This window comes from Salmo salar, chromosome ssa23, assembly GCF_905237065.1.
Source record: "Salmo salar chromosome ssa23, Ssal_v3.1, whole genome shotgun sequence".
Lineage (NCBI taxonomy): Eukaryota > Metazoa > Chordata > Actinopteri > Salmoniformes > Salmonidae > Salmo > Salmo salar.
In genome coordinates, this window is record NC_059464.1 from 32,236,815 (window position 1) to 32,262,710 (window position 25,896).

At 45.5% G+C, this 25,896-nt stretch overlaps 1 protein-coding gene across 2 annotated transcripts in view; it reads left to right on the forward strand.

Moving 5' to 3' along the window:
- The window catches only part of ssbp4 (single stranded DNA binding protein 4), a 119,502-nt gene that overhangs the window by 38,318 nt on the left and 55,288 nt on the right, over window positions 1–25,896 (forward strand). For both annotated transcript variants that reach the window (XM_014169744.2, XM_014169743.2), the window contains exon 4: window positions 16,454–16,538. In XM_014169744.2, the coding sequence (XP_014025219.1) occupies window positions 16,454–16,538 (85 nt within the window). The remainder of the gene's footprint in view (window positions 1–16,453; window positions 16,539–25,896) is intronic.

A 25,896-nucleotide genomic window follows, 5' to 3' on the forward strand; every position in this document is an offset into this window, starting at 1 on the left:
CCCTTTTATTGAGCCGTTTTCCTTTTCCAAGATAATTCATCCATCCAACTGACAGGTGTGCATATCAAGAAGCTGATTAAACAACATGGTCATTACACAGGTGTACCTTGTGCAAGGGACAATAAAAAGCCACTCTAAAATGTGTAGTTTTGTCACACAACACAATGCCACTGATATCTCAAGTTTTTAAGGAGCGGGTAATTGGAATGCTGACTGCAAGAATGTCTATCAGGGCTGTTGCCAGATAATTTTATGTTAATTTTTCTAGCATAAGCTGCCTCCAACAACGTTTTAGAGAATTTGGCAGTATGTCCAACCGCAGACCACGTGTAACCATGCCAGCCCAGGACTTCCACATCCGGCTTCTTCACCTGCAGGATCGTCAGACCAGTAAACTGGGTTTGCACAACCAAAGAATTTCTGCACAAACTGTCAGAAACATCTCAGGGAAGCTCATCTGTGTGCTCTTCGTCCTCACTAGGGACTTGACCTGACTGCAGTTTGGCGTCGTACTGGCACGCTGGAGAAGTGTGCTCTTCACAGATAAATTCCGGTTTTAATGATACTGGGCAGATGGCAGACCGAAGGTATGGCGTCGTGTGGGCGAGCAGTTTGCTGATGTCAACGTTGTGAACAGAGAGCCCCATGGTGGCGGAGGGGTTATGGTATGGAAAGGCATAAGCGACGGACAATGAACACAATTGCATTTTATCGATGGCAATGTCATTTTTTTTAATTTAACCTTCATTTAACGAGGCAAGTCCGAACCTGTTAGGGCTAGGGGGCAGTATTGACACGGCTGGATAAAAAACATACCCGATTTAATCTGGTTACCACTCCTACCCAGTAACTAGAATATGCATATACTTATTACATATGGATAGAAAACACCCTAAAGTTTCTAAAACTGTTTGAATGGTGTCTGTGAGTATAACAGAACTCAAATGGCAGGTCAAAACCTGAGAGATTCCTTTACAGGAAGTGGCCTGTCTGACCATTTCTTGAACTTCTTTTCCATCTCTATCTTTTACTAAGGATCTCTGCGCTAACGTGACACTTCCTACGTCGTCCATAGGCACTCAGAGCCCGGGAAAAACCTGAATGTCGTCATCCCAGGCTGAAACACATTATCGCCTTTCTCAAGTGGCCGATCAAGGGACTCTGTGCTTAGGCGCGTGACCCGACCGCCCCCGCCTTTGTGATTTTTTTCCTCTGTTTGCCGAAAAGGAGATTCCCTGTCGGAATATTATCGCTTTTCTACGAGAAAAATGGCGTAAAAATTGATTTTAAACAGCGGTTGACATGCTTCGAAGTACGGTAATGGAATATTTAGAATTTTTTTGTCACGAATTGCGCCACGCGCTCGACCCTTCTTTACCATTTCGGATAGTGTCTGGAACGCACGAACAAAACGCCGCTATTCGGATATAACGATGGATTATTTTGGACCAAACCAACATTTGTTATTGAAGTAGCAGTCCTGGGAGTGCATTCTGACGAAGACAACAAAAGGTAATCAAACTTTTATAATAGTAAATATGATTATGGTGAGTGCTAAACTTGCCGGGTGTCTAAATAGCTAGCCCGTGATGCCTGGGCTATGTACTTAGAATATTGCAAAATGTGCTTTCACCAAAAAGCTATTTTAAAATCGGACATATCGAGTGCATAGAGGAGGTCTGTATCTATAATTCTTAAAATAATTGTTATGCTTTTTGTGAACATTTATCGTGAGTAATTTAGTAAAATGTTAGCGAATTCCCCGGAAGTTTGCGGGGGTATGCTAGTTCTGAACGTCACATGCTAATGTAAAAAGCTGGTTTTTGATATAAATATGAACTTGATTGAACAAAACATGCATGTATTGTATAACATAATGTCCTAGGGTTGTCATCTGATGAAGATCATCAAAGGTGAGTGCTGCATTTAGCTGTCTTCTGGGTTTTTGTGACATTATATGCTAGCTTGAAAAATGGGTGTCTGATTATTTCTGGCTTGGTACTCTGCTGACATAATCTAATGTTTTGCTTTCGTTGTAAAGCCTTTTTGAAATCGGACAGTGTGGTTAGATTAACGAGAGTCTTGTCTTTAAATAGCTGTAAAATAGTCATATGTTTGAGAAATTGAAGTAATAGGATTTTGAAGGTTTTGAAAATTGCGCCACAGGCTTCAAGTGGCTGTTACGTAGGTGGGACGAATTCGTCCCGCCTAGCCCAGAGAGGTTTTAAGAACAAATTCTTATTTACCCTGGCCAAACCCTCCCCTAACCCAGACGATACTGGGCCAATTGTGCGCCACCCTATGGGACTCCCGATCACAGCCGGTTGTGATACAGCCCGGGATCGAACCCAGGTCTGTAGTGACCCCTCTAGCACTGTTAAATTAATGAAATACCAAGAAAATCGTTTTTTTTTTCAAGTGCCTTAAATGTGCTGAGAATATTACAAAGCCAAGAAATTATTCTGCACCATTTCCAGAAAGTTGTGGGATGGTGCTACAAGACCATGGTGCTTGCCTACGGAGCTGTGAGGGGAACGGCACCTCCGTACCTTCAGGCTCTGATCAGGCCCTACACCCAAACAAGGGCACTGCGTTCATCCACCTCTGGCCTGCTCGCCTCCCTACCTCTGAGGAAGCACAGTTCCCGCTCAGCCCAGTCAAAACTGTTCGCTGCTCTGGCACCCCAATGGTGGAACAAGCTCCCTCACGACACCAGGACAGCGGAGTCAATCACCACCTTCCGTAGACACCTGAAACCCCACCTCTTTAAGGAATACCTGGGATAGGATATAGTAATCCTTCTAAATCCTTCTAAAATTTTTTTTTTACCAATTTGTAAGTCGCTCTGGATAAGAGCGTCTGCTAAATGACGTAAATGTAAATGGATGGTTGTTGGCAAAATAACCATAGGACAACCACGTTCTAAGAAACATATGGTTCTCAGAATGTTATGTGCTAGCTGGGTTGTCTGTCTGGGGCTGCAGCACTGGATGGGGAGGCTCACTGGACCCCTCCCCCCTTCACCAGGATACCTCCCCCTTCACCAACCTCCTCCCCCAAACAAAGGGTCCAGATGGTAAGGGAAAGCCAACCCCTCCCCCTCTGCTCCCACTCCCTCAACCTTTGTCTGGAGGCCTGTCCTTTGTTTGCAGAGAGACCCTAACGGATTAACTCCTTGCATTCCAGTCTCCTTTGTGTTAACCCAGGGTGGGGGATTTGGCTATTTTTCTTCCCTGATTCTGTCTCAAGCAGTTTCCAATTGGGCCGTGCAGGCCTGAATGGGCTGGGGGGGGGAGTTACAGGTTGCGGTGGGTTGGAGGTGGGGGTCAGTCATCCACATCTGTTGTTATGGACGCAGAGATAAAGCCAGGGTTCCAAGAGGGGTGCAGGTGTTGATTGTTTCATTAGCCCTCTTCATTTGTTGGCCAAATCAATTGTTTTAACCAGTTTTCAATGGACATCCACTCGGTCACCCTCTCAGAACCTCATCACAATACTATGTACACGGATCATCCCTCAAATTGCTTCCAGCTGAAATTCATGCTTGCGAGGGGCAAAGAAAAGAAGTCCAGCAAAACAGACTTGCCCCATCCTAAATCTCCTGGTTATATTTTATAAAACAGGTATAATCAGGCTGAAAGTGGGGCTTTGTGGTTCCTTTCAGCCCGTATATTTCAAGCCGAGTAGATCTGTTATAACTGACAGAAAGAGATACACTAGATCAGGTATGGGCAACTTTGATGGGAGTCGGGGCCACAAAAAATCTACTCATCATAAGGGGCCGCAGTGGCTCGCGGGTCTGCATACCCACATCCATAACCACACATTCGGAAAGTATTCAGACCCCTTAACTTTTTCTACGTTTTGTCACGTTACAGCCTTATTTTACATTTTTACATTTACATTTTAGTCATTTAGCAGACGCTCTTATCCAGAGCATACATTTCATACATTTTTTCTCCGTACTGGTCCCCCATTTTAAAATGTATAAAATACATTTACCCTCATCAATCTACACACAATACCCCATTATTACAAAGAAAAAATAGATTTGTATACATTTTTGCAAATTTATTAAAAATAAAAAATACCTCATTTACATAAGTATTCTGACACTTTATGGGACTCTAAATTGAGCTCAGGTGCATCCTGTTTCCATTGATCATCCTTGATGTTCCTACAACTTGATTGGAGTCCACCTGTGGTAAATTCTATTTATTAGACATGATTTGGAAATTTACACAGCTGTGCATACAGTTGAAGTCGGAAGTTTACATACACCTTAGCCAAATACATTTAAACTCAGTTTTTCACAATTCCTGACATTTAATCCTAGTACAAATTCCCTGTCTTAGGTCAGTTAGGATCACCACTTTTATTTTAAGAATGTGAAATGTAAGAATAATAGTAGAGAGAGTGATTTATTTCACATTCCCAATGGGTCAGAAGTTTATGTACACAATTTATATTTAGTAGTATTGCCTTTAAATTGTTTAACTTGAGTCAAACATTTCAGGTAGCCTTCCACAAGCTTCCCACAATAAGTTGGATGAATTTTTACAGAGCTGGTGTAACTGAGTCAGGTTTGTAGGCCTCCTTGCTCGCACATGCTTTTTCAGTTCTGCACACAATTTTTCTATGGGATTGAGGTCAGGGCTTTGTGATGGCCACTCCAATACCTTGACTTTGTTGACCTTAAGCCATTTTGCGACAGCTTTGGAAGTATGCTTCGGGTCATTGTCCATTTGGAAGACCCATTTGCGACCAAGCTTTAACTTCCTGACTGATGTCTTGATGTTGCTTCAACATATCCACATAATTTTCATTCCTCATGAAGCCATCTATTTTGTGAAGTGCACCAGTCCCTCCTGCAGCAAAGCACCCCCACAACATGATGCTGCCACCCCTGTGCTTCACGGTTGGGATGGTGTTCTTCGGCTTTTAAGCCTCCCCCTTTTTCCTCCACACATAACGACGGTCATTATGGCCAAACAGTTCTATTTTTGTTTCATCAGACCAGAGGACATTTCTCCAAAAAGTACCATCTTTGTCCCCATGTGCAGCTGCAAAGCATAGTCTGGCTATTTTATGGCAGTTTTGGAGCAGTGGCTTCTTCCTTGCTGAGCAGACTTTCAGGTTATGTCGATATGGGACTATTTTTACTGTGGATATAGATACTTATGTACCTGTTTCCTCCAGCATCTTCACAAGGTCCTTTGCTGTTGTTCTGGGATTGATTTGTACTTTTCTCACCAAAGTACGTTCATCTCTAGGAGACAGAACGTGTCTCCTTCCTGAGCGGTATGACGGCTGCGTGGTCCCATGGTGTTTATACTTGCGTACTATTGTTTGTACAGATGAATTGCTCCCCAAGGATGAACCAGACTTGTGGAGGTCTACAATTTTTTTTCTGAGGTCTTTTGATTTTCCCATGATGTCAAGCAGAGGCACTGAGTTTGAAGGTAGGCCTTGAAATACATCCACAGGTACACCTCCAATTGATTCTAATGATGTCAATTAGCCTATCAGAAGCTTCTAAAGCCATGACATCATTTTCTGGCACAGTCAATTTAGTGTATGTAAACTTCTGACCCACTGGAATTGTAATACAGTGAATTATAAGTGAAATAATCTGTCTGTAAACAATTGTTGGAAAAATTACTTGTGTCATGCACAAAGTAGATGTCCTAACTGACTTGCCAAAACTATAGTTTGTTAACAAGAAATTTGTGGAGTGATTGAAAAACGAGTTTTAATGACTCTAACCTAAGTGTATGTAAACTTCCGACTTCAACTGTATATTTAAGGTTCCACAGTTGACAGTGCTTGTCAAAGCTCAAACCAAGCCATGTGGTCGAAGGAATGGTCTTAGGGCACCGAGACAGGATTGTGTCGAAGCACAGATCTGGGGAAGGGTACCAAAACATTTCTGTAGTATTGAATCTGAGCAGTTGGGGGAGAAGGACCTTGGTCAGGGAGGTGACCAAGAACCTGATGGTCACTCTGACAGAGCTCTACAGTTCCTCTGTGGAGATGGAAGAAACTTCCAGAAGGACAGCCATCTCAATCAGGCCTTTATGGTAGAGTGGCCTGATGAAAGGCACTCCTCAGTAAAAGGCACATGACAGCCCGCTTGGAGTTTGCCAAAAGGAACCTAAAGACTCTCAGACCATGAGAAACAAGATTATCTGGTCTGATGAAACCAAGATTGGCCTGAATGCCAAGTGTCACATCTGGAGGAAACCTGGCACCATCCCTACGGTGAGGCATGGTGGTGGCAGCATCATACTGTGGGGATGTTTTTCAGTGGCAGGGACTGGGAGACTAATCAGGATCAGGGGAAAGATGAACAGAGCAAAGTACAGAGAGATCCTTGATGAAAACCTGCTCCAGAGTGCTCAGGACCTCCCACTGGGGCGAAGGTTCACCTTCCAACAGGACAATGACCCTAAGCACACAGCCAAGACAACGCAGGAGTGGCTTCGGGACAAGCCTCTGAATGGTCTTGAGTGGCCCAGCGAGAGCCCGGACTTGAACCCGATCGCACATCTCTGGAGAGTCCTGAAAAGAGCTGTGCAGCGACGCTCCCCATCCAACCTGACTGAGCTTGAGAGGATCTGCAGAGAAGAATGGGAGAAACTCCCCAAATACAGGTGTGCCAAGCTTGTAGCGTCATACCCAAGAAGACTCGACTGTAATCGCTGCCAAAGGTGCTTCAACAAAGTACTCAGTAAAGGGTCTGAATACTTATGTAAATGTGATATTTTTATTTTTAGTAAAGTTGCTGAAGTTTCAAAAAAAAAAAAAAAAAAAATTCTTATGGGGTATTGTGTGTAGATTGATGAAGGTGGAAAAAAACAATTGAATACATTTTTGAATAAGGCTGTATATATTTCACTACCGTATATCTATTTTGGCGCAGCAGGTAGCTTGGTTGTTAGAGCGTTGGGCCAGTAACCGAAAGTTTGCTGGATCCAATCCCCGAGCTGACAAGGTGAAAATCTGTCGTTCTGCCCCCAAACACTGTTCCCCGGTAGGCCATCATTGTACATAACAATTTGTTCTTAACTGAGTTGCCTGACTTGCCGAGTTAAATAAAATAAAAAAATATCCAGAGGAAATTCAGGTGTCTTATCACAGCTATGTACATACCGCCACAAGCAAACACAGCGCACTCAGCAAACTGTACAATATCATTAGCCAGCAATGATACTCTCACCCGGTAGCAGTCTTTGTTGGTGGTGACTTTAACTAAGCTCGTCTAAAACACATTTTCCCAAAATTTCACCAACATCTATCCTGTCACACATGAGGATTCAGTGTGCTTGACCATTTATACACCAACATCCGTGACGCTTACAACGGGTGGCATCCCTGGCCGCATCCTCCGAGTGGGTGCCAACCAAATGGGTGGTGTCTTCTCAGACATCTTCATCCTGTCCCCGTCCCAGGCTGTGGTCCCCACCTGCTGGACAACCATTGTCCCAGTGCCTGAAAAACAAGATGACATGCCCAAATGACTATAACTCTGTCGCGATCACCTCTTTCAAGCTCAGAACCCTGGGTCTGGACACCACCCTCTGCAACTGGATCCTGGACTTCCTGACGTGCAGGTCACAGGCTGTAAGGATTGGCAACAACAACAACTCCAAACTGACTCTTAACACAGGGCCACCCCAGGGGGTGTGCCCTCAGTCCTCTGCTGTACTCCCTGTTGACGCACGACTGCGTGGTTTAGCACGACACCAACTCCATCATCAAGTTTGCTGACGACGCCACGGTTGTAGACCTGATAGACCTGATAACCAACAATGACGAGTCCGCCTATAGGGAGGAGGTAAGTGAACTGGCACTGTATTTGTATTTATTAAGGATCCCCATTAGCTGCTCCAAGGCAGCAGCTACTCTTCCTGCCTTTATAATGCTGTGAAAGGATCCAGGAACCCAAATGATTTGGGTAGATCCCATCCTCTTTATTAAACAAGCTTTGTTTCCAGAAGGTATCAAAATTGAAAATAAATGTTACACCAACATACAGTGAGGGAAAGAAGTATTTGATCCCCTGCTGATTTTGTACATTTGCCCACTGACAAAGAAATGATCAGTCTATAATTTTAATGGTAGGTTTATTTGAACAGTGAGAGACAGAATAACAACAAAAAAATCCAGAAACATGCATGTCAAAAATGTTATAAATTGATTTGCATTTTAATGAGGGAAATAAGTATTTCATCCCTCTGCAAAACATGACTTAGTACTTGATGGCAAAACCCTTGTTGGCAATCACAGAGGTCAGACGTTTCTTGTAGTTGGCCACCAGGTTTGCACACATCTCAGGAGGGATTTTGTGCTACTCCTCTTTGCAGATCTTCTCCAAGTCATTAAGGTTTCGAGGCTGACGTTTGGCAACTCGAACCTTCAGCTCCCTCCACAGATTTTCTATGGGATTAAAGTCTGGAGACTGGCTAGGCCACTCCAGGACCTTAATGTGCTTCTTCTTGAGCCACTCCTTTGTTGCCTTGGCTGTGGTTTTTGGGTCATTGTCATGCTGGAATACCCATCCACGACCCATTTTCAATGCCCTGGCTGAGGGAAGGAGGTTCTGACCCAAGATTTGACGGTACATGGCCCCATCCATCGTCCCTTTGATGCGGTGAAGTTGTCCTGTCCCCTTAGCAGAAAAACACCCCCAAAGCATAATGATTCCACCTCCATGTTTGACGGTGGGGATGGTGTTCTTGGGGTCATAGGCAGCCTTTGAGTTGATGCCAAAGAGCTCCATTTTGGTCTCATCTGACCACAAGACTTTCACCCAGTTGTCCTCTGAATCATTCAGATGTTCATTGGCAAACTTCAGACGGGCATGTATATGTGCTTTCTTGAGCAGAGGGACCTTGCGGGCGCTGCAGGATTTCAGTCCTTCACGGCGTAGTGTGTTACCCAGCTGCCTTGAGATCATTGACAAGATCCTCCCGTGTAGTTCTGGGCTGATTTCTCACCGTTCTCATGATCATTGCAACTCCACGAGGTGAGATCTTGCATGGATCCCCAGGCCGAGGGAGATTGACAGTTCTTTTGTGTTTCTTCCATTTGCGAATAATCGCACCAAATGTTGTCATCTTCTCACCAAGCTGCTTGGTGATGGTCTTGTAGCCCATTCCAACTTGTGTAGGTCTACAATCTTGTCCCTGACATCCTTGGAGAGCTCTTTGGTCTTGGCCATGGTGGAGAGTTTGGAATCTGATTGATTGATTGCTTCTGTGGACAGGTGTCTTTTATACAGGTAACAAGCTGTGATTAGGAGCACTCCCTTTAAGAGTGTGCTCCTAATCTCAGCTCGTTACCTGTATAAAAGACACCTGGGATCCAGAAATCTTTCTGATTGAGAGGGGGTCAAATACTTATTTCCCTCATTAAAATGCAAATCAATTTATAACATTTTTGACATGCGTTTTTCTGGATTTTTTTGTTGTTATTCTGTCTCTCACTGTTCAAATAAACCTACCATTAAAATTATAGACTGATCATTTCTTTGTCAGTGGGCAAACGTACAAAATCAGCAGGGGATCAAATACTTTTTTCCCTCAATCTACCTGCAATAGGCACGTAGCGAGTTACGGAGAGCTAAAAGTCTGCTGAATGTTCAATGCCATAATTTAGGGAGGGCACAGGGCCAGAGATTATGGGGCGTTTGTTGGTGTTAAGCAGAGACCCAATCAGTTCTTTAAAATCCATCTTCAGCTGTTCTTAGCTTTCCTTCATAATTTCATTGAATCCCACATGAACAATGATAGACTCAATTTCCTGATGCAGGTTTAAAATGTTTGGGAGCAGCTTATTGATGTTCTATACTGATGCTCCTGGATAGCACAAACGTTTTTACTGAAGGGACTGAGAAATTTCTCACCATTGAACTGGCCAATACAACGGCCGGAGAAGGGGATGGAGAAATACACCCATTCCTATCCCTCACACAATTTGTGGAACCTTTCAAGGGCCCACGAGAAGCAGATCGCATACACCTGCAGCTCCCAGGGATAGGTCCAGACCTCCAACAGCAGGCAAAACCCCGTCAGATCCAGAGAGAGGGAAGAGAGCCGAACCCGATGACGACTGTTGGAGTCGGCATAGTTGGAGTCAGCACAGCTGTCGCAGACCCAGGTAGTCCCAGCGATGAAGGCGCAGGTTGATCAGGCACCAGGGTGGTGAAGCTATTTCTCATGTCAATCTGCTCTGAACCTCTCACTAAACGGACCTCCGTTTAGCAGCATGCGGCTGCCTTTGCTTTCCACGACTTGTGACATGGGACCAGCGCTGATTGGAACACTCCTCTTGCTGTTCTCCATCTACTCCTCTACAAGATGGAGGAGAAGCAGATGGAAACAACTTCCTTAGCAGGAAAATTCCAGGTAGCATAGGCAATTCGGATAGGGACAGATGACAATGCAGGGATACATCCATTAAGTCCAAGCTGCGTCTGGCCACAGGAGTTGAGGACTCATTTGCATTTTCCCCAGAAGTTCACGCAGAATTTAAATTTGCTTGCTAATGATAGCCACCTGATTCCTGTAATCCCCCTGCAAGCAAATAATTGGCACATTTGAAATTCCAGATTGTTAATATTGTCCCGGACAAGAGCATAATAAAGACCGCTTCTACAGAGCTGGAAACATTTGTTAGCCATTCCAGGCATAGCGGGCTCCATTGCTAGCTAGCTGGCTAGGTAACTTGCTAGCTGGCTAGTTGGTAAACATTCAGTCCAAACCAACACAAACACTTATGAACAAAATAAAACTTCTGAAAAAAATGGCAGAAACAACAGGTCGAGGCACAGGTGTCATAACAACCTCTCCCTCAACGTCAGCAAAACAAAGGAGTTGATTGTTGACTTCAGGAAGCAGAGTAGGGAATATGCCCTGATCCACATAAACGGGACTACAGTACAGAGTCACGAGTTTTAAGTTCCTGGGCATCCACATCACCGAGGACTTGTCATGAACCAACAACACCACCACTCTTGTCAAGAGGGTGCAACAGCGTCTCTGCTTCTTAAGACGGCTGAAGAAATTCAGAATGCCGCCCCGGGTCCTCTCCAAATACTACTGCTGCACCATTGAGACCATCCTGACCAGTTGCATCATGGCCTGGTATGATAATTGCTCCTCCACGACCGCAAGGCCCTTCATCGGGGGGTGAAGACTGCCCAGTACATCACTGTGACCGTGCATCCACCCATCCGGGACATCTACTCGAAACGGTGCCTGAGGAAGGCACGCAGCATATTCAAGGACCCCACACTCTCCAGCCACAAGTTGTTCTCTCCCTTACCGCCGGGAAGACTATCAGAGCATGATGTCTGATAGAAACTGTCTCTGAGTCTGTTGGTATCTGCCAGCCATCAGACAGCTGAAAAGTGAACTGGACTGACCACCTGCTCTGATTCTCCACACCTTAGCACACATGCACTTACTCATGCACACACCCACACAAACATACACTGAGTGTACAAAACATTAAGAACACCTTCCTAATATTTACTTGACTCTTATTATACTGCTCAATTCATACTAAATGTATATTTCTTATAGTGTTTGTTTGTTGCATTGTCGAGAAGGAACCTGCAAGTAAGCGCTTTGTTGGACGATGTATACAATGTGTGTCCCGTACGTACGACCAATAAAACTTGTAACTTGAAATTCTAACTCTCAACAGTAAATTGAGGCTCTGACTGAGTTCCAAAATAGTAATACTTTTTTAGGGTGGAGGGAATTGATCCGGAGTCTGCCAGTTCCCCATCCCTGCGCTAGATCATCTGGCCTGACCATTGAGCCTTCCCATGTTAGGAGTTATTCTATTGTATCTCATCTTTAACAATATGCACACAACATACATTTCCTTTTATTCTTTCTTTCTTTGGCCCTTGTCAGATGTTGAATTTATTAGCGAAGTCCGAGGGGAGTGTTCCCAGGGAATTATAGAACAGCTGATTTATATGGCGTGCTGTTTTAAGAGTTACGGAGTGCCTATTTCTCTTGTTGCCTCACAATGCAAGCATTAATACCAGGAGAATAGCAAACTTCAGTGGGGTAATAAACACTGTGAAAGGTTTTGTTTTCTTCTGCCTTTTGATTGTAGCGTTTTGTCCCATTAAGAGCAGCTCAGGCTGATAAGAGTAGTAGCAGCCATAGTCAACCTGGCTTTCCCTCTTCTCCTCTTTCTCCTCTCCTTAGCATGGCTTTTCTGTTGCCTGACAGGAACTCACCCCAGCCTAGAGTGTGTGGATTAATGCCTAGGCCCCTTCAGCCATGTGTCTCTGTTTACTCTGCCCATTATGGCGGAAGGCACATTGTTACCTCCAGGCGTTGTCAGACTACAGTTAATTGCAATAATTATCATGATGGTATTTAATTGTTGTAATTGTCTTGTGAATGTGGATGCTAATCCGTTGTTCGGGACACAATGAAGTGGAAAGTGTGTATGTCCTGTTTTATGCTGTCAGTCCACATTTCCACATTGTTTTGACTGGCATTTAATTTGAATATGGCAGAATTTGCATGCCTTCTAAACTGGACTATGAATCTCACACCCAGGTTGATCTTAGGGATTCCACACAACCAAGGGAATTGATTTAAACCAGTCTAAGGAGAGAGTGCATCCACAGTATGAAAATCTTCAGTTGACAAAAAGAAACTGCTGAGCTTCTCAACCTGTAGGTAGCTAGTCTTAACTAGTCGTAGTGTACCTTTTTAGCCGTGTTGCATGAGCAGTCCCACCCAGATATGATCTACTTAAGCAATAAGGCCCGAGGGGGTGTGGTATATGGCCAATATACCACGGCTAAGGGCTGTTCTTAGGCACAATGCAACATGGTATAATGGCCATATACCACAAACCCCCAAGGTATCTTATTGCTATTATAAACTGGTTACCAGCGTAATTAGAGCAGTAAAAATACACGTTTGGTCATATACGATCTGATATACCACGGCTGTCAACCAATCAGCATTCAGGGCACAAACCACCCAGTTTATAATTTACTATTTGAAACTTTGGTGGGTGTCAGGTTATGATCACCCTGCTCTCCAGTCCCCATCCCCTGTTTGCACCTAGTTGTGGCTTTTCAGTAACAAACTCTTAACGTGTGTCTTATTTCATTTCCCAGAGAGCTGATTGGATTTGAGATGATCCCGCTGTCTCCCTCCCGCAGGCAGGCACGGCTCTGACAAAGCTGCAATCTCTTTAACGCCAGTTGATAGATATGATAATGCAGCCTGGCTTTATTGTCAAGTGACTGAGGGGCAGGCTTCATGACCCCTTCAACACACACGCATGCACGCATAAAACATGCACGCACGCACGCACACACAAACACACACACACACACACACCTCTGTTCTCGATCTCTCCCTCTCCTCTCTGTTTCTCTGTGCTGTGCATCAGCCTGTCCAGCTGACCCAGACAGTGCGCACCTGAGAGTAAAGGCCAGGGGCTTGTAGAAAATAGCATTTCTTCAGCAGAAATGCTTTGTTATGATATAAAACAGGGAAGTTGTATCTTCACCACTTTACAAGACAGTACATGCAAATGTACCTTCCATGTGTAGTAAATACATATGTCACTCTATATGAATTGTAACAAAATATCTTACACACGGTTATGGGTGATCAGCTAATATTTTCTGCTCCATTTTGCAGTCATATCAAGTGCTCAGTGTATCACACGTTGTTAGAAGTCTGGTTTCGCCACCTCAGCAGAAAGCATGCATATCGTGGAATTTTTGCCTTTGAATGGATTGGAAAAAGCGTAACATTGCTCTTGAGCCCCAGTCAGATCAGCAGCTTTTATGTGCTATCCATTAAATCAATATCTTAGGTGAAAGAACAATTTCATGTGGACCAGTTAAACAGGTGCTTAATTAAGAATGTATTTGGATTGGAACTTGGTGCCCCTTGCAGCCCTTAAGTGCTGGATTTGCCTTAATTAACAAATATAATGCCTAATAGATCATTAGCCTGCAGCTCTGGCCAAGCAGAACGATACCTACATGAAATGGTTCGATTAGATGACCTCACTTTGCTGAAGCTCTGAGGCGAGCAGTGGACTAAAATAGTTTTTTTTTTCATTCAGCTTGATCAAGTTTAACTTCGTGATAGATGGTATTTTAGTGTTACGTTTCACACATACACATGTATACATTCAGTATGTGTCCCATGAGGGAATCAAACCCACAATCAATCAATCAGTCAAATGTATTTATAAAGCCCTTTTTACATCAGCCGATGTCACAAAGTGCTATACAGAAACCCAGCCTAAAACCCCAAACAGCAAGCAATGCAGATGTAGAAGCACAGTGGCTAGGAAAAACTCCCTAGAAAGGCAGGAACCTAGGAAAAAACCTAGAGAGGAACCAGGCTATGAGGGGTGGCCAGTCCTCTTCTGGCTGTGCCGGGTGGAGATTATAACAGAACATGGCCAAGATGTTAAAACGTTCATAGATGACCAGCAGGGTGAAATAATAATAATAATAATAATAATAATAATCACAGTGGTTGTAGATGTCAGTTGGCTTTTCATAGCCGATTATTCAGAGTTAGAGACAGCAGGTGCGTTAGAGAGAGTGAATCGAAAACAGCAGGTCCGGGACAATGTAGCACGTCCGATGAACAGGTCAGAGTTCCATAGCCACAGGCAGAACAGTTGAAACTGGAGCAGCAGCACAACCAGGTGGACTGGGGACAGCAAGGAGTCATCAGGCCAGGTAGTCCTGAGGCATGGTCCTAAGGCTGAGAGAGCGCTCTTCAAAAAATACTTAAAGGTTGAGACCGTGTCTGCATCTCTCACATAGATAGGCAGACCATTCCATAAAAATGGAGCTCTATAGGCCCTGCCTCCAGCTGTTTGCTTAGAAATTCTAGGGGCAATAAGGAGGCCTGCGTCTTGTGACCGTAGCGTACATGTAGGTATGTACGGCAGGACCAAATGGGAGAGATAGGTAGGAGCAAGCCCATGTAATGCTTTGTGGGTTAGCAGTAAAACCTTGAAATCGGCCCTAGCCTTAACAGGAAGCCAGTGAAGAGAGGCTAGCACTGGAGTAATATGATCACATTTTGGGGTTCTAGTCAAGATCCTAGCAGCCGTGTTTAGCACTAACTAAAGTTTATTTAGTGCTTTATCTGGGTAGCCAGAAAGTAGAGCATTGCAGTAGTCTAATCTAGAAGTGACAAAAGTATGGATGAAGTTTTCTGCCAAATTTTTGGACAGAAAGTTTAAAATTTTTGCAATGTTACGAAGTTGGAAAAAAGTTGTCTTTTGACGAACATATCAAGACTATTTCAAGGAGAGATCAGGGTCCAGAGTAACGCCGAGGTCCTTCACAGTTTTAATTGAGACGACTGTACAGCCATCAAGATTAATTGTCAGATCCAACAGATCTCTGTGTCTTGGGACCAAGAACTAGCATCTCTGTTTTGTCCGAGTTTAAAAATAAAACATATTCTGCCATCCACTTCGTTATGTCTGAAACACAGGGTTCCAGGGAGGGCAATTTTGGGCCTTCACCATGTTTCATTGAAATGTACAGCTGCAGTGAAAGTTAACTTTATGTTTCCAAATGACATCACCAAGAGGTAAAATATATATTGAAAACAATAGTGGTCTTAAAACGGAACCTTGAGGAACACTGAAACTTACAGTTGATTTGTCAGAGGACAAACCATCCACAGAGACAAACTGATATCTTTCCGACAGATAAGATCTAAACCAGGCCAGAACTTGTCCGTGTAGACCAATTTGGTTTTCCAATCTCTCCAAAAGAATGTGGTTACCGATGGTGTCAAAAGCAGCACTAAGGTCTCGGAGTACGAGAACAGATGCAGAGCCTTGGTCTGACGCCATTAAAAGGTAATTTACCACCTTCACAAGTGCAGTCTCAGTGCTATGATGGGGTCTAAAACCCAGACTGAAGCGTTTCATATACATTGTTTGTCTTCAGGAAGGCAGTGAGTTGCTGTGCAACAGCTTTTTCCCCAAAAATTGAGAGGAATGGGAGATTCGATATAGGCCGATTTCGTTTAAAAAAAATATATTTTCTGGGTCAAGGATTGGCTTTTTCAAGAGAGGCTTTGATACTGCCACTGTTAATGAGTTTGGTACACATCCAGTGGATAGGGAGCCATTTATTATGTTTAACATAGGAGGGCCAATCACAGTAAGCAGCTCTTTCAGTAGTTTAGTTGGAATAGGATTCAGTATGCAGCTTGACGGTTTAGAGGCAATTACTATTTTCATGAATGTGTTAAGAGATAGGATTAGCACCATGCTCCAACCAACTCAGTCATGTGAACCATCCCCAACTGTTGTTAATGTTGTGTAAACTGAAACTATCTGCATGTTTGCTGTACTCTGACGTCTATGTCCAACCATGTTCTCTGTCTCTCTCCTCCTCTCCCCACAGTGTATTCTGGGATCTGTACTGTGCTGCTCCAGACCGGAGGGAGACATGCGAACATTCCAGCGAAGCCAAGGCTTTCCACGATTATGTGAGTCAACCTGTCACTGGTGTTGTGTCAGAGGCACGGGTGGCCGTCTTCGTCGTGTGTGTGTGCGCTATAGAATGTCTATCTGTAATCCATGTTAATTTCTCAATATCGAATTAATACATTTACATACATGATTGTTTTGGTCACGATATGAATATAGTTTTGTTTGGTCTCTGTAGCGTCTCTTACTGCAATAGGTTCTATCCTCCTAAACTCAGTGAAACAGTGTCCTGGCTACCTCCCTCACTTCCTCCCTGTGACCCCTTAGAGCTTTACCTAAACTGTTGGCTGAAGGTGAAATGTCAGGCCGCTGCAAGGCTTTTATTGGCCTTCTCATGTTTTCAATAAAGGTCGGAGCAAATAAAGCAGCTGGGTGAGCCGTTGGCCTGGATTAAGTACAATGCTGTGGCCGATGGATGGGTGACGATTGGGGGTAGCCTGGGGGTCATGGGCTTGCCCTCCCTGACCCTCTCATCTGTAGAAGAGCTGGAGCTTCCACTGGCACTAGTACTGATGTGCTGCTTGAACATGTGTGGAGGGCCTCAGAGTGGCCGGCTTACAAAAGGAGGCTCTTTGTTGACACAGCCCTTGGACTGCAAATGACCATGTTAATGAGCCCACTAATTGTGACCTCTAGCTCATTGGCAGGACCTCAATGATTGAAGGTTAAGCTGCAGTCCTTTTACTTCATCTGCCTCACTCAAGTCAAATCCGTTAGATTTTTTTATCACTGCTATACTTTAGCATAGAATTATCATTTTCTGGTGTTTTGGCTATGCTAAATAGTGGTATTACATACATACCCTTTAATACATTTAAAGTAAGGATTATGCAGCTAATGGGTTATGTTAGTCAGACTGTATTACTACTAGCTTATCATTCACCTGGGCTATTAGGGAAGGAGCTCTGGAAATGGATCATGATGGTTCTATTCCTGCACTGGACATTTCATTTAGCTGGTTTCTCAATTCTGTGCAGTTCCGCACTCCCATGTAGTCTGACAAGTATGAACAGACCAGACCTCATCAGAACAGACTCATTTGTTGTGAGTGTGTATTACACCAGCATAAGATTAATTACATGGTTAATTAAACCCCATGGTTAATTAAATCTGACAAGTGTCTCCAATTAATCTATATGCCTAATCATTCCCAACACCTAGCCTATCTCCCGAGGTATCTAGCTACCTGGGTGTCTCAACAGTCAGCTGCCCTGCATGCTAACTCTGACCACCCACTAACTAGGTTGGTAGCAGGACTGGTGGTTACGACGTCCTAGAAAAGAGAGTACTTACACACATCTAAATGTGACATAGGCACTGAACAAATGAATAAAGCAATGTCCGCTCGCAAGCTTTTAGTGACGCGCGCACACACAATGTTTCTCATCCGACATGGTCTTCGTTCGGCACTTAACCCAGACGATTCACACACGTGTCCTTGAGACTTCCTCCCTCCGCTCCATTGTCCAGATGTGGGGCTCCATTCCAAGGTCCTCTGAGGGGGTCTGTCCTACCCAGTGGTCAGCCCAGGGTGGTCAATGAGTGTGGACACTGCGGGGCTCTGGGGAATGTCACTGGGGCTCAGATGTCCTGCTCTTTTGTTCTAGTTCAAGGATTAATGTCCAGTTTCCCTTGACCTCTGACCTGACTGAAGTTTAAAGGGTCAGAGTGTATCCGTCCGTCCGGTGACCTCCAGATTGATGGACTGAGAGGGCTCTGTGTGTGTGAAAGTAGTACATCAATATCACTGGTCATCAATATCATTTGACAGTAAATGATTGTTGTTGGTGGTCGACAAGTTTGTTATAATTCGAGATGTTTACCTTTATATTTGTATTGGATGGATTGAGCAGGTTATTGAGAAGGTTGGACTGTATGAAAATGCATAACCATGAAATGTTTCCATGAGTTTGTCTATAGTCAAATCTTCCTCATCCGTCAGTCCTGTTCATTTCCATAACTCTGTCAGTGTTGCTGGTGAACCCGGCGTGTCTGTGTGTGTTGGCGTTATGGACAGACAGACACTGGTCTAATGTTGTGTGAAGAACCTTATCTGGGGCTGTGACGTGGCTGTGGCGGGGGGACCGGGGTGTGGGGGTGGAGGCGTGAATCCCCTGAGTCGCTGCTCTGCGGCCTGTCTCTGTCTGATTAACTCCAGCCCCTCCGATCCCTCTGGACCAGCAGCCTGATCAAGTAGCTATCGCGGCCCGGCTGATAACAGCCCTATTCCCCCGCCGTGTCTCCCAGGATCACAGGGACAAAAACAACACGACTCCAGTAAGTCACTCTCACAGGAGAAACAGAAGACCTTCTCTCTGGTGTTAGACTGGATATGTATGGGTCCACACGTTTAGATGCCTTCTCTGACTGACTGGTTCAGTGTCAGGGTATTGTTGAGGAGTAGGGCTGTCGTCCAAAGACATGATGGTGGCCCTGGCTGGGTTAGAAGGAATCCACCATGACCCAGGGCGGAAGACTTTGTAGGCCCTCCAGTTTGGAGAAGATAATGGAATATAATGTGCTAATCCTCAAATCTGAGGGATGGTTCATGGCTAATCCCTGGATTTTGGTGGGATTGTGACTCTGGCTGGGCTCCCGGAACTGGAGGACTCTGCACCCCTGGATGCGAGACCCAACATGGTACAAACCTACACACACACACCCTAAACACACCACACTGTTATACTGAACATGGAAGTGGAACACAGCCTTAGTAGATTTGTTTAAGTGATATTTTCTTTTCTTCCTAGTTGTTGAAACTGTGTTCACTCATGTTTACTTACTGATAGAAAATCCACACTCCTAAGTCGTTCCTACTTGAATGTGGATGTTCCTCAAAAGAGGAGTGGTTTGTGGAGGAAATGTTTTTTATTAAAATAATGAGACGTCTTTTGGTAATTCAGACTGAGTGATGAAAGGAATAGAGGCATAAATGATGAAGAAAGTCAGAAACGCAAGACACAAACACACACAAACACACTAGCAGGAAATGATCATGCTGGGAGGCCCCCATCGTTACAGACTTTGTTCTTTGCACAAGCTAGAGGTCATGACCCCACACATCTGCGGTTGTTGCTACTGTGACATCAGCGCCTCCGGAGTGTCACTGATTTAGTGACAGTAGTGCGTCATTCAAAAAGCAATGCCTTAGTGTTCTTCTCTGGATAAAGCTCCATGCTTGTCTATATGACTTGTGGGTTGATCATTCAGACTGCTATGAGGGAGACTCCTGTCAATGGAGGTGGGGAACCTTTCAATGGACAAGTAAAGGCAGATAATAAAGGTCATTTGTTTTGTTTCTGATAATTATCAATACATTATGAAAAATAGCAACTGCTTTTCATTGAGCCCTGACCTCTCTGAAGTTTTCATTTTAAGCGTTGATTTGGCTTGTCGCTGGGCCGTTGAGTTGTGAGCAGTGACCAGAAGTCCTCAGCCACACAAAGAACTCCAGAACTCTCCTCTGTCTACTGTGTGCCTCAATACAGGTCCTCTTGCATCAGGCAGTAATGACATTCATTATGTTGGTCTGTGTGACTGGATTTTCTATTGTAAAATGTCACTTTGACACCTGCGCTGACTTGAATACCTAAGTGTGATAACACTTCTATACAGTCCATGATGGTATAATGTAGGGGTTTACTGGGTGTCAGGGAAGGCCAATGGCGGGGATGTGTCTGGGATGACACTTCTGTTCCCTTTTATGGTTCGGTCAGAAGTGCACTTGATAGGGAATAGTGTGTCATTTGAGATGTAGCCAAGCTGTAGCAGACTTGAGTGTCCAGCAGGACTGAAACAGGTGGCTGGGGGGGGCTTCTCTGTAAACAACAACTATTGAGATGCCACCCTTTTCTCTCATCCACAACAGGTGCTCACTTTAAAACCATTCTCTTTGCCTCTGTATTCCCTCCTTCTCACCTTCTGTCCTTGAAAAAAAAATCTCTCATCCTACGCCTTTCTCTTGCCTCAATTTCTCTTAGGTGTAGTGCACAGTCTTTCTCACTCTGCTACCCCCCACTCCTCGTCTCTGTCCCCTCCTTATTCCTCTCCCTCTCGTCTTCCTCCCTCTCTCTCTGAGGAGATTGATTGGGTAATCTGTCTCGCTCGGGGGAAGGAGAGAAGCGGGATGACGACATGGAGGAGAGAGATCTAATTCATACATATCCCCCTGCATTATGGTGATATGTACACACTGTAATGGCATGCTCTCTCTCTCTCTCTCTCGCAGCGCTCGCTCGCTCTCTGTGCTACCCTGGCAGGTTCCTTCTCCTCCTCTCTTCCTGTCCTCTGTTTTCCCTAGCTATCAAACAGTTTGTCTCTTGGCTGTGGGCTGACACCTGTGAATGAGTGGGGCTGTCTTTCTGCTCTGTGTTTACTGTTGTCTCCCATCCTCTCTTCTCTCTGCCTGGAATGAAAGGGCCAGTCCACTTCTCATGTCTCTGTATGTATCTCTGTGTCGACGTTTCCTAGCTGAACCTCAGAACAAACGGTTGAAATCTGTGCCCCCGAGCTGTATGGTCGACAGTAGTTCTGGGATTACACAAATAATGCTGCTGCGTCTGCTTTTGGAAAGCCTAACATTTCCGTAGGCAAAGTTCTGACACAGGCCACCCTCTCGCTGAGGGGGGAGACGTGAAGAGAGGGCAACCTGTTATTACGGTGCATTTACCCCTCTCGCTGAGGGGGGAGACGGGAAGAGAGGGCAACCTGTTGTTATTACGGTGCATTTACCCCTCTCGCTGAGGGGGGAGACGGGAAGAGAGGGCAACCTGTTATTACGGTGCATTTACCCCTCTCGCTGAGGGGGGAGACGTGAAGAGAGGGCAACCTGTTATTACGGTGCATTTACCCCTCTCGCTGAGGGGGGAGACGGGAAGAGAGGGCAACCTGTTATTACGGTGCACTTACCCCTCTCGCTGAGGGGGGGAGACGTGAAGAGAGGGCAACCTGTTATTACGGTGCATTTACCCCTCTCGCTGAGGGGGGAGACGGGAAGAGAGGGCAACCTGTTATTACGGTGCATTTACCCCTCTCGCTGAGGGGGAGACGGGAAGAGAGGGCAACCTGTTATTACGGTGCACTTACCCCTCTCGCTGAGGGGGGAGACGGGAAGAGAGGGCAACCTGTTATTACGGTGCATTTACCCCTCTCGCTGAGGGGGGAGACGGGAAGAGAGGGCAACCTGTTGTTATTACGGTGCATTTACCCCTCTCGCTGAGGGGGGAGACGGGAAGAGAGGGCAACCTGTTATTACGGTGCACTTACCCCTCTCGCTGAGAGGGGAGACGGGAAGAGAGGGCAACCTGTTATTACGGTGCATTTACCCCTCTCGCTGAGGGGGGAGACGGGAAGAGAGGGCAACCTGTTATTACGGTGCATTTACCCCTCTCGCTGAGGGGGGAGACGGGAAGAGAGGGCAACCTGTTATTACGGTGCATTTACCCCTCTCGCTGAGGGGGGAGACGGGAAGAGAGGGCAACCTGTTATTACGGTGCACTTACCCCTCTCGCTGAGGGGGGAGACGGGAAGAGAGGGCAACCTGTTATTACGGTGCATTTACCCCTCTCGCTGAGGGGGAGACGGGAAGAGAGGGCAACCTGTTGTTATTACGGTGCATTTACCCCTCTCGCTGAGGGGGGAGACGGGAAGAGAGGGCAACCTGTTATTACGGTGCATTTACCCCTCTCGCTGAGGGGGGAGATGGGAAGAGAGGGCAACCTGTTATTACGGTGCATTTACCCCTCTCGCTGAGGGGGGAGACGGGAAGAGAGGGCAACCTGTTATTACGGTGCATTTACCCCTCTCGCTGAGGGGGGAGACGGGAAGAGAGGGCAACCTGTTATTACGGTGCATTTACCCCTCTCGCTGAGGGGGGAGACGGGAAGAGAGGGCAACCTGTTATTACGGTGCATTTACCCCTCTCGCTGAGGGGGGAGACGGGAAGAGAGGGCAACCTGTTATTACGGTGCATTTACCCCTCTCGCTGAGGGGGGGAGACGGGAAGAGAGGGCAACCTGTTATTACGGTGCATTTACCCCTCTCGCTGAGGGGGGAGACGGGAAGAGAGGGCAACCTGTTATTACGGTGCATTTACCCCTCTCGCTGAGGGGGGAGACGGGAAGAGAGGGCAACCTGTTATTACGGTGCATTTACCCCTCTCGCTGAGGGGGGAGACGGGAAGAGAGGGCAACCTGTTATTACGGTGCATTTACCCCTCTCGCTGAGGGGGGAGACGGGAAGAGAGGGCAACCTGTTATTACGGTGCATTTACCCCTCTCGCTGAGGGGGGAGACGGGAAGAGAGGGCAACCTGTTATTACGGTGCATTTACCCCTCTCGCTGAGGGGGGAGACGGGAAGAGAGGGCAACCTGTTATTACGGTGCATTTACCCCTCTCGCTGAGGGGGGAGACGGGAAGAGAGGGCAACCTTGTTATTACGGTGCATTTACCCCTCTCGCTGAGGGGGGAGATGGGAAGAGAGGGCAACCTGTTATTACGGTGCATTTACCCCTCTCGCTGAGGGGGGAGACGGGAAGAGAGGGCAACCTGTTATTACGGTGCATTTACCCCTCTCGCTGAGGGGGGAGACGGGAAGAGAGGGCAACCTGTTGTTATTACGGTGCATTTACCCCTCTCGCTGAGGGGGGAGACGGGAAGAGAGGGCAACCTGTTATTACGGTGCATTTACCCCTCTCGCTGAGGGGGGAGATGGGAAGAGAGGGCAACCTGTTGTTATTACGGTGCATTTACCCCTCTCGCTGAGGGGGGAGATGGGAAGAGAGGGCAACCTCTTTGAGATGGTAGTGTGTCCACACCGCTCTTGTGTAGAATGCCCATGGTCAACCTGGTCATGCCATATAGTCACTCCAACACCTGCGAGGCTGGGAAGAAACACAGTGGTGATGCCATCCCTCATTAGAGAGCTAACGCTGATGGTTCTATGGGTTGTCAGTTAATTCCACGGGAATGAAATGGATCTTCAAACATACGTTTGTTATTGCTGTTGGGAGTTGTAGAGCTTTTTTTCTCCCACTCAAATCCCCAATTGAATCTACTCATGTTTGAGCTACTGCTTCAGTTAATATAACATAAGTTTGATTGTGTTTTATGGTCCAAGAGTTTGACAACTTTAAAATGATGAGCAGGGGAGTATCTAGGCATATGAAGTGTATACAGAGTAGTGGTTTGCTGCTGATTTAGCGATTGAGCTAACAAGCGTCTTTGATATTATCTTTGCTTTTTCACTTTTTTAGCTTTTTCCCATTCTGACCCCTTATACACTTCCTCTCCTTGATTGTCATCATATGCTTTTATCCCCTGTTTCAACTACACTCTGTTTGTTCATGATTCTCTGCTCAACAATCTCCTCACTCACTCTCACTCCCAGATACAGACAGCGAGAGAGAGGAGTCAGTGGGCAGCCGTGTAGTTGGCAGGCCTGGGCTGGCAGTGCTGCTGCCACTCTGTGGGTCTGCTATGTTGCTGTAGTGCTGCCTAGCTGTGCCACCCAAGGCCTACCAATGTAACAGTCTCAATTACCAGCTGGGCCCCCCAACTCATAATAAAAATAAACTTGCCTCTTTTAATATCTGTGTGTGTGTCAGTTGTACACCATGCTTATTAAGTAGCGACACAAACCCACTCCTCCTGAGAATGAATGGCTGAGACGTGCAACTTTACATTACACTGACGCCCTCCCTGCTAGGATTACAGACAAAAACAATTAGTCTTATTTGCAATTTAAATTCTCCTAAATGCAGACGTAATCCCCATATTTTGAACAGGCAGAGTAAACGCAGAGAGATTCAATTCAAGCCTCTGTCTGGATATTATTTTGTTGCTATAATAACATTTAGAAGTTATAGTGGATAATGAAGGTGCTTTTGGTTAGGTTTGGCTATATTTGGAAAACAACATTTTCCTTGTTGAAGCGTTTTGCCAAAATGATGGAAAGAATGCAAAGAATCAGGATGAAAAGTGAGTACCTCATCCCTCACAGCTCCGCACACACAACCACAGAGCCTTGAGGAGAACCTGGGGGTGTTGGCGAGGCGTCTCTCCAGTAGGTAAAGGAGGGAGCCAGGGGGAGGCCGGCGTGGGGAGCCAGGTACTTTGGCAGCCAACAAGGTAATCACCAGGTCAGTGGGGAGCTGTTAGACTCTCAGTGAAAGGATGAGGAAGTACATGGTATAAAAATAGTCATTACTGTGCATTAAAGTCACTGTCTGTAAATATACCCAGGATAGCAGGGAAGCATGTGCGCCGGGGTAGAGCTTCTATCAGCACCTCATCCCCACACACCATGTGGGAGCCACTGGGCCCTGTGTGTGTGTGTGTGTGTGTGTGTACTCTTGAGAGTGGGTGTGTGAGCAAGCAAAGTGCCTTTTCAGGAGCTTTGGCTCCAATTCATGCTGAATCAGCCAAAATTGCACAAAAACAACATATTTTTTTCTTCTTTATTTAATCCAGCTCTCTCCCCTTGGTCAGTAAGAAGCAGTACTCATTATCAACATAACAGTGTGTCTTCATCTGTGTGGTGTGACACGGCCATGTGTTTTATTAGTCGTATGTACAGGATACACATGGTATACACCGTCCAATGAAATGCTTACTTGCAGGTTCCTTCACAACAATAAGAAATAATAAAAGATAAGAATATGAACATAAGGTAAATGGTTCAGTAGAATAGAATAAACATTTTAGCATAAGTATAATACAGAGAGGCACAATTTCTAGTTCAATATTTACACATGTTTGGGGGGGGGCAAGTGAAATCCCTTCCTATGGCCTGTAGTTACCGTGTTGTTAGCCTGGACCTCGGACAGAGGTGTAGGAGATGAGGGGACACATCTGACAGCACTGAGGGTCTCTCTCTGGGTCTCTGCCATGGGCGCCCAGCACTCCTCTCCCCCCAGATGGCAGATCACATAGAATCAGGCTTGGCTAATGTAAGACTGGTAGGACACACACACACACAGAGTGAGAACACTGCCCCTGCATGGTACTGTTCCCTGTCAAGTCAACCACTATGTCCGAACATGCTGACCAAACCGGCCACTCGCACACGCATGTTCATTTTGTCCATCCACACCAGACGCTATCAGGACATTGAAATATCAAAACAAACTCTTAACCAATTAGATTCATTTGGGGACAGGTCGAAAAGCAAACATTTAAGGCAAGTTAGCTAGCTAGCTTGCTGTTGCTAGCTAATTTGTCCTGGGATATAAATGTGTTGTTATTTTACCTGAAATACACAAGGTCCTCTACTCTGACAATTAATCCACAGATAAAAGGGTAAACCGAGTTTGTTTCTAGTGATCTATCCTCCTTCAGGCTTCTTCTTCTTTGGACTTT